At 39.0% G+C, this 18,852-nt stretch overlaps 2 protein-coding genes across 3 annotated transcripts in view; both read right to left on the reverse strand.

The window, feature by feature from the left end:
* Positions 1-18,852, reverse strand: part of cct2 (chaperonin containing TCP1, subunit 2 (beta)) — a 285,779-nt gene that overhangs the window by 87,974 nt on the left and 178,953 nt on the right. The window lies entirely within an intron of this gene.
* Positions 4,967-18,852, reverse strand: part of LOC130070501 (gastrula zinc finger protein XlCGF7.1-like) — a 41,432-nt gene continuing 27,546 nt past the window's right edge. The window contains exon 3 of the mRNA XM_056234919.1: positions 4,967-5,870. Within this exon, the coding sequence (XP_056090894.1) occupies positions 5,014-5,870 (857 nt within the window). The 3' untranslated portion in view covers positions 4,967-5,013. The remainder of the gene's footprint in view (positions 5,871-18,852) is intronic.

Genomic DNA, 18,852 nt, shown 5'->3' on the forward strand with positions numbered 1-18,852 from the left:
TACATTGCATTTTTTGTTCATGTTCATGTTATTGTATCTACAGTATATATTTACAACTTTAAATATTTTTTGTTTTTTATCAAAATGTTCTTGTGTGATAACAATGTTCTTGTGTGGAAGTGTTAGTGTTTGTAGTAAAAGCTGTTTTGCACAGAAATTCATTGCAGCCGGCTTTGTTTTTGATGTTTATTTGTGAGTAGGTATTGTATGAATAACATAAGTCAACATAGCTTTACACATACACACACTTTTTGTACTAAAGGTAAATCCAAAATAATGATGTCACTTTCTAAGCAGAGGGATGTTGTGCAACCCTATGGAATATAGTCCACACATGACAAATGAGGTAATAATCAATATTTCAGAATAATTCAAACTCAGATATTGGTGTGTGATATCTGAGTTTTAATTATTTGACTACAAATCTCACCTCATCATTCCTCCCAGTGATTATTTCCAGGATAAACTGAGATGCCCCCAAGCTGGCTTCTTAAAACTGACTAAATATTTAAAAAGAGCCAAAAGAGCCGTTCTTTTGAACGGCTCTTTGAAAGGAACGGATCGCAAAGATCCGGATCTCCTCAAAGAGCCATAAATCCCATCTCTAATGGTTGCATGATGTTCATTAACAATTACATATGTACCTGCAATGGCCAAAAAATTCTGCTTCACAGCCTGTGGTCTTAAGTGGCTTGGAAATACCACAAAGCCCCCTAAAAACTGTTTGAGTGCCAGATAAACTTTGCAAATGGCACGACATACAGCACTTTTACACAAGTTTTCTTACACAAGACCCCCTGACAGGCCATGTTTCTGTTTTAACCCTGAAATGGCACACCTGATTCAATTAATTAAAGGCTTAATGAGTAGTTGACTAATTGATTAATTGACTAATTCCTACTCTAATAACTACTCATTAATTGAATCAGGTGTTCAAAAAAAGACTTCCATATCGCCTCAGCATTCAGACGTGCGACATGCATAATCAGCCACTGCTGTGTATAGCTTTATATATCTTTAAATAGCTTTAAATCCCCCTCTGGACATTCACGATTTGTTACTGATAGAAAGGAAATGCCCATATTTGGGTTACATAGCGTTGTGCAGCAGACTCAGAGCTTTACAACGATGCCGGTCATGACAGACTTCAGTAAACAGACGGAGCGCGGCATGACGCGCTGGAATGCGAACTTCTTGGTAAATTCGGGAGAAACTTACTGCCGCAAGTAAACAAAATTTAATAAAATAAACATCTTAATGTATATTTTCAACTTTTTCTTTATAACAGTTTGAAAAAACACATATTGAAGGAGTGAACTAGCCTAAAATCTCAAAACTAACCACTGCATGAAAAATCGATTTCACCTTTCGCCTTAAAAAACGAAATCTGAGTATTGGATAAAGCCAGGTTAACAAATATTTTTTCATTGTGTTCACATATTAGATGGGGGAAAAAATACAGAGGGATTTATGGATATCTACTTTTGTTATCCTGTAAATCAGAATATACTGTCAATGGCCTGCCATGTTTTTTGGAATAAAATGTTATATAAATCAGGCTAGGAATAATATATTTACAAATCCCTCTGTAAATGTCTGCATAATATAACTAGGTACAAGACTGGAAAGTTTGGTGTATAAAGGTGCTACTGAAGTAGAGATTTTGGATTTGGGGTATGAGAGAAAAGTCATTTTGAGAAAACAGGCTTTAAAGATTTATCATCAGCCAATGAGATCGCGCATTCAGCCCTTTTACTTTCATGATTGTTTGCTGATAAAAAGGAAATGACCATATTTGGATCCAACAGCATTGTACAGGAGAGAGAGCTTTCCAGCGGTGTGTGTGATGACAGGGAGCAGACAGCGATCGCGGAGCAGCGTGTTGATCCTTAACGACAACTTTTGTTGAATTTATGAGAAATCTACAGACAAAGTGTAGTAAAATAAAGACCTAAATGTGTATTTCGGACTTTTTTTCACAAGTCTGAAAGAAGACATGCTATTGAAGACAAATATCCAAAAATCTCAAAATTGACAAGTAAAAAAAAACCGATGTTTTTGCCTGCCATGTCTCGCCTTAAGAATCTGCTGATACCAGGGGTAAAAACATTCTCAAGATGATCCGGAATATTATGGGTACTGGTCATGAGGCATCTAAATATTATTCCTTACTTATTAGTCAGATGGGCCAAAATATTAGCTCTGCGGTTAAGATAATTTGGGAAAAAGACTTGGGATGCTCATTTGAAGATGAGGAATGGGGGAGGATCACTGGTAATTTAAAATTGATGTCTAGAGATATTAGAACACGTCTCATACAATTCAAAATTGTACACAGATTCTACTGAACACCCAGAAGGCTGTTTAGAGCAGGTTTTATGGATAATCCTGAATGTTGGCGATGCCAGAGAGAGGAAGGCAACCTATTTCATGTCTTATGGCCATGCTCAGAAGTCCAGTATTTCTGGAGAGAGATACATGGCTATATTTTAAAGATATCACAGACTCAGTATAATTTCTGTTCTAGTTTATACATTCTTGGTGACCCTAGGCCTTTAAGTCATGTTAAAAAAATGAATCACAGTGTGGATACAGAGCTGCATCATCATGCTGGGCAGACGTGTTATTGTAAAAAACTGGAAATCTTCTGGAAGGCCTCCGATGTTTGAGTGGCATTCAGACTTAGGGCAGGTCGCAGCCCTTGAAAAACTCTCTTATAGTTTGCACGGGAGGATTGATGTGTATTTTGATAAATGGGGGAAAATTTTGCATTTCTGTACAGGGTTCCAGACTGCGACCATATTTTGAGAATGTGCGAGTTAAAATTTTATGTGGTCGCATTTGTGCGAGTGCATGGTCATGTACTACTCAGTTAAATTCACGCATGAATTTTCCTGCATTGAACTTGTTTTAGCGCCCGCCAAAGTGATTTTTTTCCCCGCCAAATTCTCGCCCATCCTAAAGCCGGGAACACACCAAGCCGAAGGTCGGCAGACTAAGTTTCCTCAGTGTTTTCATTGCCTCTGTGGATGCGGTCCAAGAAAAAAAAAACCTTGCTTGCTCTTCTACAAAAAACTGCAAGATTAAACTTTTCTGAAGAACATGAAAAGTTCTTGAAAAGTACATTCACCATGTACTGAATGTTTATGTTCTTGTTCATACTGACTTAATTTGACCTATTCATGAATATGCCTTGGCTTAGGATGGCTAAGGATGTTTTTAATGTTGCTGCTTTGTGTTTTATGAGGTTTTGTTTTGTTTGTTAGCCTATATATGTGGATCTGTTTTGTTGTTATGCCACTACAATTGATTATATCTTTACTATATTCTTTGGTTTGCGTAACTCTTGATTTACTAGCATTGAAAATATGTTTGAGTTTTTGTTTATAAAGTGGATAATATTAAAGGTTTAAATTTTGTTCATTTAAATATATTAGTCTTCTGCCTAAAACGTATCAACTACGTGCATGGGTAGCCCAATATAATCCGAATATTGTTACTTTGTCAGAGACGTGGTTGAGTAGTAGGATTTCCGATAGGGAAATTAAACTTGTAAACTGTACTTTAACAGAGCTGACAGAAACTATAAGGGTGGTGGTGTGGCTATATTTGTCTCTTCTAATCTGATATCTGAATTAATTGTACATTCAATTGAACCTAGATATGTTGAAGGTCTTTTTGTTAAGATAACTTTTCATCAGAACAAATGAATCTGTTGAATCATTTTATTGTTTTTCTTCTACTTATGACTTTAATTTATGATGCTGTGGTGAACAAAGTTTGAAGAACATGCTTATTTTATATAGAAAGGTAGAGTGAATAAAACATTTTGAACAGTAGTGTATATTGCAATTAAACACACAAACAATATGTGGTTCCCAAATAGGATTTTGGCTAAATCAATTATATATAAATATATATATATATAGGAGATTTGTTTAAGTTTCAGGAATGCAGACTGGAATAATAACCACACCATGTCTCTTCATTTAGCCAGACTGGCCTCCTGACATATTTTTTTTTTTTTTACATAATGTTATTTCACAGCAAGACATACGTTTATCTACCGTTGTGATTTTGAGGTGTTACACTGAATGAAATATAATAGGATGCTTCTTAACAACCTTAGAAATAAGAGGGTGTCTCCCACAACCGCTCAATATTTGAAACTTTAGCAAAGAAGATGGTCAGGTATGGCCATGGGCGTTCACATACATGACAAAAGCAAATAAAAGCCTCAAGGCAACGTGACAGATGCAAATAAATGACCTGGTGGAGTGTAGGAGCATCAACTGTTCAGACGAGTATCTGACATGGGACACATTTAAAAAGTCACATTGTAGGAGCCATTTATACATTCACCTTTTCTGGATAGGTTAATATTGCTATTACTTATTCTAGCCACTTGGTGTGAGTGTTGCACTGGGTGTGACACATCACCGGGAGCTAGGTATATTTACAGCTGTGGCAATCAGTTAGGAAAAGGTGTGGATGGCGGGGCACACACAGTTCTTACTGTAGCCGTGAGCACCCAATTTACCAACAGCACTTTTCAGTTCTATGCATACCTTTTTTATCAGCACTTGAATGTGGGTAAGACTAGTATTGACAAAAATCACGTTTTTGTCAAAGACTACATCCAGATCGGTTTCAATACGATGACCAAAACATAGATGGAGTAGACCGAGCGCATCAACACCCCTAAAGCTTCACAGTCCAATAGCTCGTCCTGGGTCGACATTTCATTCAGTAACATTAGGCGGTCTTGATTTATATGCTGTTGATCGTGTTATTTTACATAAGCACTGGCTTACATATGATATTGCTTGTTTCTGCTTCTTCTTCACCTGTGTCTTGATCCAGAGATGCAGTACTTGTTCAGAAGATGTTATAGCGCCCCCTACAGTGTCAAAATCACAGTGAAAACACGGAAAGCTGGATATTTTTCGTCAATGGCGTCAATTTCCTTCTTCCAGAGTGAATGCACAAATGACTTTGAAATTGCTTATTTTTCTAAACTTCTTGCCAGATTGAGGAACCCTCGATTCCAGAATGAGTTTGCAAATGACGCTTCAGGTCCCTTTGATATGTGAAACACATTTCACAGTGAATACATGTGTAAGGCTTCTCTCCAGTGTGAACTCTTATATGTGTCTGAAGGTTTCCTTTAAATCTGAAGCTCTTTCCACACTGAGGGCAGGTGAAAGGCTTCTCTCCAGTGTGAACTCTCATATGAACCTCAAGGTTTGTTTTGTTTGAGAAAGTCTTTCCACAGTGATAGCACATGAAAGGCTTCTCTCCGGTGTGAGTTATTATGTGCGCCGTAAGATGATTTATATCTGTGAAACTCATTCCACACTGATGACATATACAACAGTCTTCTCTTGAGTGAGTCCTCAGGTGCTTTTTAAGGGTTACTTTGTGTCTGAAACTCTTTCCACACTGATCACATGTGAACGGCTTCTCTCCAGTGTGACTGTTCACGTGATACCTTAGGTTTAGTTCTGTTGTGAAACTCTTTCCACACAGTTTGCAGATGTAAGGCTTCTCACCAGTGTGAATTCTCATGTGCCTGTTAAAGCTTCCTTTTTGATTGAAACTGTTTCCACACTGTTGGCAGGTGAAAGACTTCTCTCCAGTGTGAATGTTCATGTGGGCATTAAGGGTTCCTTTTTTAGTGAAACTCTTTCCACAATGAGGGCAGATGAAATAACTTATAGTTTCTGTTTGTTGAGCTCTTTTTTGTGAGGAATATTTCTCAGTCTGTGAACAACTAAACCGTTTTTCTCCAGTTGTGGAATCATGTTTCTCATACTGAGCTCTCTCCATTTCATTCAGTACTTCACTATCCTCTTTCAGTGGCATCAGGTCTAAAGAGAAAAGAGACAAATACAAGTTAACGCCAGTTTAATGACACAAAGCAACAGACATCAAAACCTTTAGACATGCTGAATCATACACCAACTATGCAACTGAAAGAGTTGTTACCTGTAATCTCAGAGCCTCGTCAATGTTTAGGACACATCCCAAATACTTTCAAGCTGGCAGTTATCATACCCCTTACCAAAAAAAAACAGTTTTACCAAGAAGTGTTTAATTATAGACAGGCATCAAACCAGCAATTATGTCTAAAATACAAAAATATTGGCCTCTCGACTATGTTCAGTTTTGCAGAGAAAGGGTATTTGTGAACAATATCAGTCAGGATTTAAGCCTCATTGTTTGTTTTAAAGTTATAAACAAATAACCCATTTTTAGCATCTAGTCATGACTATATCTTCTTTCAAGTGGTATTAGATCTTTCTGCAACAAAGACTACCACTTTCTTTTGGACAGCTTAATAATTATGCTGGCAGTTGCGGACAAGCATTAGCATGGTTTATGTCCCATCTAATTGATCGCTACTACTTTGCTAGTGTGAATGCAGAGACATCTCATCAAACACAAGTATGGTGTGCCACAGGGCTCAGTTTTAGGTCCTCTGCTTTTCTCCTTGTACATGCTTTCCCATGGGAGTCATTGTTTCATTGACATAACAGTGAAATTTAATGATAGAGTTTACATGTATTGTTACATTGTTTTCTACAATTAAGAACCCTGGGTGTTGCGTTGACAGTAATTGGTTCTTTGATAATGACATGTCGGTAGCACTTTATTTTATAGTAATTTTCCACATGTAAATATTATGTACTATATATATATATATATATATATATATAGTATTAAGTACTTAGTATTAAGACTAATATATATATATATATATATATATATATATATATTAGGGGTGGAACGGTTCATGTATTCGTATCGAACCGAAACGGTACGGGCGTCACGGTTCGGTCCACGAATTTACACGGAGAATACACGGTATAGAAATAAATAAAACTCGCGTGCAAATTAATTAATGTAATGCGGAACTACTGTTAGATACGCGGGTTCTTTAGGGACACATAATCTGTAGCATCGGCTTAGCTCTGAACGCGCGTTCACTTCAAACGTTGGCTTTATACGCGCGTCCTATTCGCTTTGGACTAGCGTCGAACTAGACGCGAATTTGACGCTCTATTCGCGTTTGGTGTGACCGCATAATGAACAGGCTGCGATGTCAAGATTGCAATGCTGGAGTGTGTGTGTGTGTGTGTGTGTGTGTGTGTGTGTGTGAGTGTGCGCGATGACCGCGATCGAACTGTGTGAGTGTGAGAGAGAGAGAGAGAGAGAGAGAGAGAGAGAGAGAGAGAGAGAGAGAGAGGCGCGAGATCGAACAGTGAAAACATAAAACATAGGCCTACTCCGTCATTTTGTTCATTCAGATCATTAAACCTGCAAAGTGTTCACTTATATTTGTGTACACTCAAAATAAACACAACATTGTGCTTTTGTCACACTGTAAACTCTTGTCAAACTGTAAACTCTTGTCAAACTGTAACCTACAACTGTCACCCAACCAAAATCACACACACACACACACACACACACACACTGTTTTAAAAGCAAAACATATTTATCCAACTCCATTTCAAAACAGTCTGTGGGTCCCATCTTTTGGACATTTGTCATATTGCATTGGTTTTTCATTTCTTGTCCTCGGAGCACTAATCTTACACATTCTACATTCATTAAAAAAAGAAAATTGAATGTTTTTAATGGTAGTATTATTTTATACATGCAGAAATCAATTATTTATAATTCAGATGAGAATAATGTGACATTGTCAATTCATAACGTTAATTAAAATGAAGGAAAACAAATATATTGATCTGAAATATAGCAAAATAATTTTAAATTAATAGTACAATTACCAAACATATCGCAAGGTCTTTTTGTCTTTTTATTAATTTAATTAATAAACTAATTATATAAAACTATTGTCAGTGCATAAACTGGTTCTATGCCTTTATTAATAAAACTTATTTTAAAAATACAATGCCTTCTGCATTTTTGTTTTGCTTTTCCCTCCATTGTACCGAAATCGTACCGAACCGTGATGTCTGAACCAAGGTATGAACCGAACCGTGACTTCTGTGTACCGTTCCACCCCTAATATATATATATATATATATATATATATATATACACATACACACACACTCACCTAAAGGATTATTAGGAACACCATACTAATACTGTGTTTGACCCCCTTTCGCCTTCAGAACTGCCTTAATTCTACGTGGCATTGATTCAACAAGGTGCTGAAAGCATTCTTTAGAAATGTTGGCCCATATTGATAGGATAGCATCTTGCAGCTGATGGAGATTTGTGGGATGCACATCCAGGGCACGAAGCTCCCGTTCCACCACATCCCAAAGATGCTCTATTGGGTTGAGATCTGGTGACTGTGGGGGCCATTTTAGTCATTTAGTGGGGGCCATTTAGTCAACTCATTGTCATGTTCAAGAAACCAATTTGAAATGATTCGAGCTTTGTGACATGGTGCATTATCCTGCTGGAAGTAGCCATCAGAGGATAGGTACATGGTGGCTAGGGCTGAAACGATTCCTCGAGTTACTCGAGTTACTCGATTACAAAAATTCCTCGAGGCAAAAACTCTGCCTCGAAGCCTCGTTAAATTCCTATGACGCGCACTATAGTATACGCGCGGCGCAGGGATTTGATTGTTTCACACGGACCGTTTATTCACACGGACCTGTTCAGGAAGCATATATTTTGAATTTAGTTGGCGCGATGGCGGAGAATAAATATGTAAATAAACGGCAGAAATTGTCTAAAGTGTGGGATCATTACACACTTAATAAAGAAGACAACAAGGTGCAGTGTCTCTACTGCAAAATAGAGCTGGCATACCACAACAGCACATCTTCCATGATTCAGCATCTGAACAGGAGACATCCATTCCATGCTGTTTCACCAAGCATCGTTGAAACAAGGTAAAGTAGTCTAAAGGTGATGATACACAGGGCAACTGTTTGAGCAATGTTGCTGGGCAATGTTGCCGTCAACGGGCAACCAGATGAGACACAGGGCCCACGACTGACCTAAATTATCCAGATAGAAATGTATTGCCCATTTTCAATGGGAAAGTTACCCAAGCAACAATCGCTCGGCAAGATTGCCCAGCAACATTGCTCAAAAAGTTGCCCTGTGTATCATCACCTTAAGCCTATTGATGTTCGCTGATTTTAATCCCATACTGTATTTGTAGCGATGTCGTGATGCGGTTTGACTAGATATGATTTTTAGTAGTAAACGTAACTATCACGTTCAATTGCAAGAGAGTATAGCCTAAAAAAAGAGCCCTACACACACACACACACACACACACCAGTCAGACCAATTGCAGCAATGCATCACATATGCTTAAACTTTTATGTAGCCACGCAACAATAATTTCAGCATGCATTCCCTGTACACACCGGGACGTGATGGAGGAACAAATATTGTATTGCAGTCTTTGCGAGACCGTGTTTGTATTTCACGTCTGCCAAATAGTTAGACAACAACAAAAAATTAAACTCCCCAGCCTGTTGGTTTTTATTAAAGATTCGGAGTACTCATTTTTCAGTTAAAACGCACGGAACAAAAAGTGCATCAGCTTTTACTGCGTGTTCAACAACAAGTCACGTTACAGCTCTTCTTCCGCGTTAAACTACCAGAATACACAAATATGCTTGGATGCTTAGAGTGGTTATATTATAACATCTTAAAGGAGAAATTCACATATTAGATAGCTTTATTACTTGCATACTATATAACTTATAGTATATGTATAACTTATAACAGCTTTAACTGAAATAGACACAAGTTTAATATAACTAGTATACTGTTAAGAGTGTATTTTTCCAACACAGCCTGCTTCTCCAAATCGACTCGTACTTTTGGGGAGGACATTATAATCAGCCTAATGGAAAAATGTGCAGGTGTAGAATTCTACATAAAACAGATATTTACTTTGATGTCATGGCTAGATTACAGCATGAAACCTGTTGTGCATATTAATAAATTAAATTGCTTTTCCTCTTTTTCTCCCTCTCAGCACTTCACAACGGAGTATGGACAGCTTTGTTCGCCCAGCTCAGTCATACACTGTTCAAGAAGCTGCAATTTTTACAGAGAGCATTTTGAACATGCTCGTGACCGATATGAGGCCACTGTCCATGGTGGAGGACAAGGGATTTAGAGACATGATCTCAACTTTCAATCCTAAATACAGCCTACCATCAAGAACATATTTCACACAACTGATGGAGAAGAAACACAGAGACATTACAGAGAAATTGAGAGCTGTCCTAAAGCAAACAGAGTGTGTTGCCCTGACAACAGACATTTGGACCAGTGTGGCAACAGAGGCCTACCTGGGGGTGACATGCCACTTCTTGGGGGAAGATTGGGAGATGAAGTCCCTCTCCCTAACCACAATGCCCCTAGAAGAGAGACACACTGCAGCCAACATTGCAGACTGGCTAGAGGAGACAACTGCCAAATTTGAGATTCCACTTGAAAAGGTAAAGGCAGTTGTCCATGACAATGGGGCCAATGTGGTGGCACCAGCAAAAATTCTTAGAGAGAGGCATGGGTGGGCTTCTGTGAGATGTGCAGGGCATACTTTAAATTTAGTTGTGCAGACTCAAAAACAGTAAAACAATTGCTAGTTGTGTGGGTTCTGCTAGGTGCCTAGTGGAACACTTCAAAAAGAGTGAACTGGCCTGCACTAAGCTCAAAGAAAAACAACAGCAGATGGGAAAGCCACTACTCATGTTGATACAGGATGTCAGTACCCGGTGGAACAGTACGTATCATATGTTATCAAGACTCCTGGAACAGCGATGGCCTGTGACTGCAGCTCTCTCCGATCCAGCAGTCAATCCGAGAGGTAAACACCACTACCTGGATCTAAAGCCAGAGCAGTGGCACATAAGTGAGGAGTTGACACAGGTCCTTGGGCCATTTGAAGGAGCTACAGAGTTTCTTAGTGGAGAAAAGTATGTCACCCTCTCTGCCCTTCCACAGCTGGTCCAAAACCTTAAAGTCCACACTGACTGCAGAACCTGAAACTGATCACAGAGAGGTGGAGAGGCCTGTATGAATTTCTACCTGAATCTGGTGCTCCCAACCCTGTCTTTCTGGCTGCTGCTTTGGACCCCAGGTTTAGAAAATTGAAGTTCTTGCCTGCTGTAGAAGTGTTGAAGGTCCAAAATAGTATTCAATCAATGGCACTAGCTGCCAGAGAGGACTCAAAACAGACACATGTAACGGTAGAGAAAGCCACTGCCACCACATCAGCTACACACACTAAAGGTAGATCACATCAGAAAAGTATCCTGGGATCATCAGAGGATGAGGATGAAGGAGAGGATCATGATGACGAGGGTGAGCAGATGAGCAGAGCGGTGCAGAGGGAGGTCTTGGAGTATTTTGGTGAACAGCCTATTTCCAAGGAGAATCCACTGCCATGGTGGAGAATAAATCAGGCAAGATATCCAACCTTGGCACAGCTGGCAAAGTCTTTCTTGGGGATCCCAGCAACATCAACACCCTCAGAGCGCCTGTTCTCTGCTGCTGGGAACATTGCCTCAAAACGTAGGGCAAGCCTAAGTGCTGAGCATGTGGATATGTTGACGTTTCTCCATTGCAACTATAAGCTGTTGTAGAATCAATCTGAAATCTCTCTGTCTCACACTCACTCACACACACACTCACTCACTCAGGTATTTTTATGTTTGTTTTGAGATTACATCTTATTTATAATTGTTTTATTTAAAAAAAAAAATTAAATACATTTTATACATTGTGTACCTGTTTGGCATGATATATTTGTATATTCATTTTTTGTTCTCAGGTTAACTAAACTAAATTTGCAGAAGGTGCAATCCTTTTTTTGTAATGTGTATTAAGAAGACAAAAAACTAAGTTTATATTCATATTAAGTTTGTATTCATACATGTTACAGTAAGTTCACTTAACTGTATGTTGTTATATAGATGTTGGCAATGCAAACTTGGCACTTAACTTTTGGAGCCAAACTTTTGGACTTGCAAATAAATACCTCTGTTGAGAAATAAAAGCCAAATGCTTGATCATTTTACAGCCACATCATTTTTGTTATGCATAATTTGTTTTGGTTGTTCAAAAAAAAATATCCGATTACTCGATTAATCGATCGATTAAGTGCTAGATTAATCGATTACAAAAAGAATCGATAGCTGCAGCCCTAATGGTGGCCATAAAGGGATGGACATGGTCAGAAACAATGCTCAGGTAGGCCGTGGCATTTAAACGATGCCCAATTGGCACTAAGGGGCCTAAAGTGTGCCAATAAAACATCCCCCACACCATTACACCACCACCACCAGCCTGCACAGTGGTAACAAGGCATGATGGATCCATGTTCTCATTCTGTTTACGCCAAATTCCGACTCTACCATCTGAATGTCTCAACAGAAATCGAGACTCATCAGACCAGGCAACATTTTTCCAGTCTTCAACTGTCCAATTTTGGTGAGCTCTTGCAAATTGTAGCCTCTTTTTCCTATTTGTAGTGGAGATGAGTGGTACCCGGTGGGGTCTTCTGCTGTTGTAGCCCATTCGCCTCAAGGTTGTGCGTGTTGTGGCTTCACAAATGCTTTGCTGCATACCTCAGTTGTAACGAGTGGTTATTTCAGTCAAAGTTGCTCTTCTATCAGCTTGAATCAGTCGGCCCATTCTCCTCTGACCTCTAGCATCAACAAGGCATTTTCGCCCACAGGACTGCCGCATACTGGATGTTTTTCCCTTTTCACACCATTCTTTGTAAACCCTAGAAATGGTTGTGCGTGAAAATCCCAGCAACTGAGCAGATTGTGAAATACTCAGACCGGCCCGTCTGGCACCAACAACCATGCCACGCTCAAAATTGCTTAAATCACCTTTCTTTCCCATTCTGACATTCAGTTTGGAGTTCAGGAGATTGTCTTGACCAGGACCACACCCCTAAATGCATAGAAGCAACTGCCATGTGATTGGTTGATTAGATAATTGCATTAATGAGAAATTGAACAGGTGGGAACACTGGGTCCTGGTCCTGGATGAGAGTCATCAGTACTAAGTACTATATATATATATATATATGTAGTACTAAGTACTTAGTATTAAGACTGAATTCAATGATGACTTTCATACTGCCACTTAAATGTCTTTCAATCTTATTTTCTTTAAAAATAAGTTTTTTAATCAGTCTGTCTTGAAAAAAATCAGTGCCGACAAGTACATGGTCTGGCATGACAATGCGCGCAAAGTGCGCTCCCTTAATTAAAAATTCCTAAAAAGCTGACAGTTTATCGCAATCTCACACATCTCTGTTATCAATGAAGCTGACTGCACAATGAATCTTTCATAATATCCACATTTTGTTTGTTATAATTAGAGGATTTGCCAACATACAGAATTCAGCACTGAACAAAAAGTCTTGAGCGATGAGGGGAGTCTATCTTAAATGCCTCTGATTGGCCATTGCGCTCAAGAAATCAACACATATGTCTGTGATTGGCTACATCGCTCAACGCTGCAAACATGTTATGAATAGAAACTCTGGCCTGTATATCATTTCTATTTTGTTTTAGTTGTTCTTGTTGCTTTTCTGAATAAAAATCTATTAGTTTTCATGTTTTATTCATAGATATTTATAGTTTCTATAAATCGCGAATCGTTTTTTCTCCCGCAACCCGCACACACAGAGTGAGTGCATTACCGCCCGCGCCCGCACTCGGCCATCAAATCTAGTGCCGTGCCGCACTCTATTGCGTTGGGAGTGCACGTCTCTAGATCAAGTGCCCGGCCCGAGGATAGTGTCGGGAAATATCGGCCGCTCGGGCAGAGAATCTAAGCTCTAGTTCACTCCTCCTACGCTAAGGAACCGAGAGTTGTCATCCAGTCTCTTTGGTAGAGAGAGAGAGAGAGAGAGAGAGAGAGAGAGAGAGAGAGAGAGAGAGAGAGAGAGAGAGAGAGACGAGGAAAACAAACAAGCATGCAAATGGAAATTATCGCTGACCGGAAAAATGATCGAGTTCATTTTTTTTTTATCGTGCGATTAATTGATTTATTGACTATCGCGACAGGCCTAATGCTAAATAAATGTATTTGTTTTATCTGTTCACGTGATCTCAACATTAGGGCTGTCGCGGTGAAGGAATTTCCCTTGCGGTAATTTTGAGAGGCTCAGTAGCGGGATATGCGGTAATGTTCTAATTTATCTATTTATTTATTTTTATAATCTCTGGAAGAGACTTTAAAGGAGAGCGGGAGAGTCTTCACTCCGATGAGGCGAGTGAAGGAGTAAGTTATACTGCTGTATAAGAAGTCGCTGAGAGCGTCGTTAAGGGTAACGGCAGGAGACAGCGCACACGAAGCGTGCTCTGTGGGGCCCCCGCTGGGCATTACTGGTGTAGCACCACCCCAGCAGAGTACGTCCCTGGGCTAGAGGTCCAGTGGCACCGTAAACCGGCTCAATCTCTTCCATCTCAGATAGGGGTGGACCAGTACTACTTTATTCGATTTTTTATTCTAAACTGTTTTAATTATTCTTATTTGTTTTGATTATTTTAATTTCTTCTATGTAAAGCACTTTGAATTGCCATTGTGTATGAAATGTGCTATATAAATAAACTAGCCTTGCCTTGCCTATTACCGCCATTTATTTATTTATATTTATTTGTTGCTATATAAATACGTGTTATAATGTGGTCAACAATGTAACAATGTAACCAATGTAACCGAAACTAAACAGCATCTCTGCGCATTGAAAGGCTGTAACTCAGCGCGCAGTTACATTGTTACGCCAACACTGTCTGAGTGAGTCATTAAACCGTTCATTCAACGAAAACGTTCAAAAAAAGCTGAATGATGGATGTAATGAAACATGGTGTTAATTATTTTTTAACTTTGAGCTCCACTTTTCAAGGCTCAGCTGGCCAGCAATGCTTCACTTTTGGGCAAAGCTGAAGCAGTGCTTCACTTAATAGAGACCAATGGCAATGATTCAATGCGTGACTCGCTGCTTTCCCCCCACGGCTTCCTCGCGCTGTGTAACGCTGACCAGCGCTGACGCCAGTCATGGTTAATACCCTTACACGTTAAACGGATGATACGACAAATATTTCGCTTTCCTTGGAAACGGCAACCTTTTCACGAATATACATGACTTGACTTCAAAGACAGACGCAGGTAATCGCACGCGCTCAGTCGATCACATTCACTGTCTGTTTAGGCTTAAGTCCAAATCCACGAAGCCTCTGTACAAATCACCATGATAAACAGTCTTGTTATCATTATTAACTTATTTAACATTCAATACACATGGTACGAACTACGAAGAATGGGCTTATGAAAAAGAAAACGCGGTTCGCGGTTGCTGCGGTTACTTGCATTCCTCTGCGGTTGGCCTGTCATTAGCGCGGTACTGCAATATTGCGGTTATCGTGACAGCCCTACTCAACATATCTGTCCCCATGAGGCGACCCGATCCATGTCAAATAAAAGCGCTTTAATTAGTAGGCCTACACACTTCAAAAATATCATTAGCCATGTTTCCACTGCCCAAAAGCTAGCGTGCTAGTGCGTGCCAGGGCCAGTTGCGTTTCCACTGTCACTTCCGGGGCATCCTCGGGGCCAACTTTTTGGCCCGCCAAATACCTTCGACCAAAGCGGGCCAACTGGGCCTTGAGGAGTCGTTAGGAAAAGAGACGGAGTTTATCTGAGTCAGGACAAGTTAACATCAGCATTAACCCCCTGGGGTCGGTGGTCGCGATCACCTCGCTTTTTCTTATCATTGCGAAAGAGACTCATAACTCTTTGATTTTTGTCATACAGGCAAGTGTTATACATCATTCACTGTTAGATGTCTACTTTTATTTGTGTACACTCATAATAAAAACAAAATGTTTTGCTTTTCGTAAAATAAAGACAATAAACATGATGAAAATAAACGGGTGAAGTTCATTCTGAAACACGACAGAAAATGAACAGTAACTCAGCGAATACTGGCCACACAAACATGAGACATATGTCTTTACAAAGCTTAAAGTGTCTATTTTTAAATGTAAGTCATATCAAAAACAAATATTCTCCGTTTAAGTAATCCGTATGAAAGCAACGAGAGGTAGTTTCTCAAGCGAGTGCTCATAATGTGACTACACCCGTGCGCGCAAAAGCAATTCACATGCGAATCGTCCACGTGAATGAACACGGACTTGTAAACGCCCCCATCACCTTTAAACAAAGCATCAAACTTAATCATTAATCTGGTTTTCATCGAGTTTGGAAGACACACTGAGTTTACATTGGATTTACCTCAGAAGAAGATGAACGCGATTTAAAGATAAAGATTTTTTAGCTAAGAAATGAATTTATAGTAGAGTGCTATTGTTGCATAAACTTCACATTGTACTAGTTGAACTGGTGTCAGACTAAAATGTAAGAAATCGTCAGAAACATGTTGAAATATGAACTACAGACCTTTCAATGCTAAATAAATATACATGTATGACACGAGAATGTTTTATGTTCGACAAAACAAAGTTAACTTGTAATTTAAAAGTTTCAGTAAGATATCTCTAAATAGTTATCCAAATTGTGACATTGTTTATCATCAAACTAGTGCAAAGTGCCCGTGCAAAATCCGTTTATGTGTGTGTTTTTAGGAATTGTTGGTTTGGTGTGTTTGAGTGCTCATTGTTACAATTACACAGCAAAAGTTCAGTGACATTTTTATTTGTGCATGGTAGAAAGCAAATACTGATACTGACATGATGTATTGGAGGATATATTTAGAGTGAATATGTGTGTTTTGTTAGTGGAGACTGACTGTTCTTGAAGATTACATGTTGTTATTGTGTCAGCATCTCTTTATATAGACAACATTGCTCAGAAAGTGGCGCTTTTTGTTTGTTTCATCATCTTGAGCAAGAATACGAAGTCTGCTTGATCTGCCAACTCTGCTGGCTGTAACGTAGAATTGACCATGACTGAAGAAGTCTCTTGCGCAGAAGACACCAACATGTTGCAAAGACTGGCCTTGTGACTTATTATATGACAACATTATAATATAACAACATTATTGCAGTCATTAGTTTTCAGGAGATACAGCATTCAACATACTAAAGTTTTTTAACTCCAAACTTTTTCATAGAACAGATTGTAGGCATAATAACCAGTTTTAGCATTGAGATCAGGCTATGTTTGACTTGTTGACTACTATCCAGTTAAAGGGATAGTTCACTTTGAAATTAATTTTTGATATGTTTTAGCTTACCTCAAGGGCATCCAAGATGTAGGTGTCTTTGTTTCCGCAGTAGTTTCAATTTTGATATTTTTAGGTCAAACCGTTCTTGTCTGTCAGTCATATAATGCAGGTCTACGGTCACCACCTCAAAGAGCATGCACAGAGAAGTCCAAATTAAACATGATTTAATGACTCGTGTACGTCACTCATACAATTGTTTAATTTTTTTGGAATTGTTTTCTTTTACGACGGTTTAAACATCCCGAATAAGCGCAAATTAGTACCCTTTTAATTAGCCGTCTTACCTACTATCTCTGCTCTGTGTAAACAATGAGTGACGTATACGCGCGAGAGATCACTTCCGGCGCTTTCTGGAAAAGACCGAAGCGCCGGCGCCCTCAGATCACTTGGACCTGACCAGGGGCGTCATGCAAGCCAAAATTCTGGGGGGGCACAATCTGAGACGTTGCAATTGTTTTCTGACGGGTGATATGGATCATGTTAGGAGGGGTCAGGGGGTTTCTCCCCCTGAATTTTTTTTAAAATTCTGGCTGCTAAACATACCATTTCAATGCAGTTTGGGAGGGACAGAAATACCTTAACGGAGCTAGCAGCAACACTCCTCTATCTGATTCTGAGGACTAAGTTAAAGTATCTATTTTGTAAGTTTATGTAAAAGACAGGTTGATGAAAGAACTGTAAGCTCAAATTCAAAAGCTTTTCAAGTCTACTTCATTAAAGCATGTTTACACACACACTTACTGTACACTTAGGCCTACTACACATGATTTTAAAAACACATTGCAGTTTTTATGTTATGATTTTAAATTGGTACGTGACCTAAGAACGATCTTACATTAAAGGTAGCCTACATAAAGGTGCTGAGGTCTGACTTTGTGGTGCTCTGAAATTAAGTTATTTTAATATTAATATGTGATGAAGGACTTTAAAAGAAGTTTGACAGATTTCAGTGCTGAATAAAGTTAACACTACCCCGTTTATTTGAAAATGGTTAATATTTGACAGAAATGTAAAAAAGTAATCAAATCAAATGCAATATGTATAGCGATCTGTATAACAACTATGCTGTAGGGATTTGGGGGGTAGTCCTACTATGATATTAGACTACATTAAAAGATAATGAATTTCAAACCTGAACCAAACATATTTTTTAATTCAAAGATCAAAGTCTGTCATTAGTCTTTAATCTGCCAAAAAAAAAAAAACCATTAAAATCATGAACTCATATGTCATTGTGGAAAAAAAATGTGTTACTGTTGTAACAGTGTGTAGGCTAAATCAGACCTTTCAGGCAATAGCCTAATGGTAATAAGCCTTATGGCAAAATTATTATTACAACTAAATTGTCGGTCATTAAATAGGAAAACTAAATAATGTTGTAGATGATTTGCTTTGTGTAGGCCTAACCCGACATCAGACATTATAAGGCCCGGACGAAGTTTTTTTTTGCACACAGTGACGCGACCAATCAATCACTCCTTTAATGCTGCGTTCACACCAGACGCGAATAGCGCGTCAAATTCGCGCCTACCGCGTCTAGTTATAGCCTACGTACGCGTGAACACTTTGAATCCATTCGCGCGTCAAGAGCAAATGACGCGCGTAAAAAAACTAAAGTTTAG

The sequence above is a fragment of the Rhinichthys klamathensis genome, unplaced genomic scaffold, assembly GCF_029890125.1.
Source record: "Rhinichthys klamathensis goyatoka isolate OS25496 unplaced genomic scaffold, OSU_Roscu_1.1 h1tg000018l_1, whole genome shotgun sequence".
In the NCBI taxonomy this organism is placed as follows: Eukaryota; Metazoa; Chordata; class Actinopteri; order Cypriniformes; family Leuciscidae; genus Rhinichthys; species Rhinichthys klamathensis.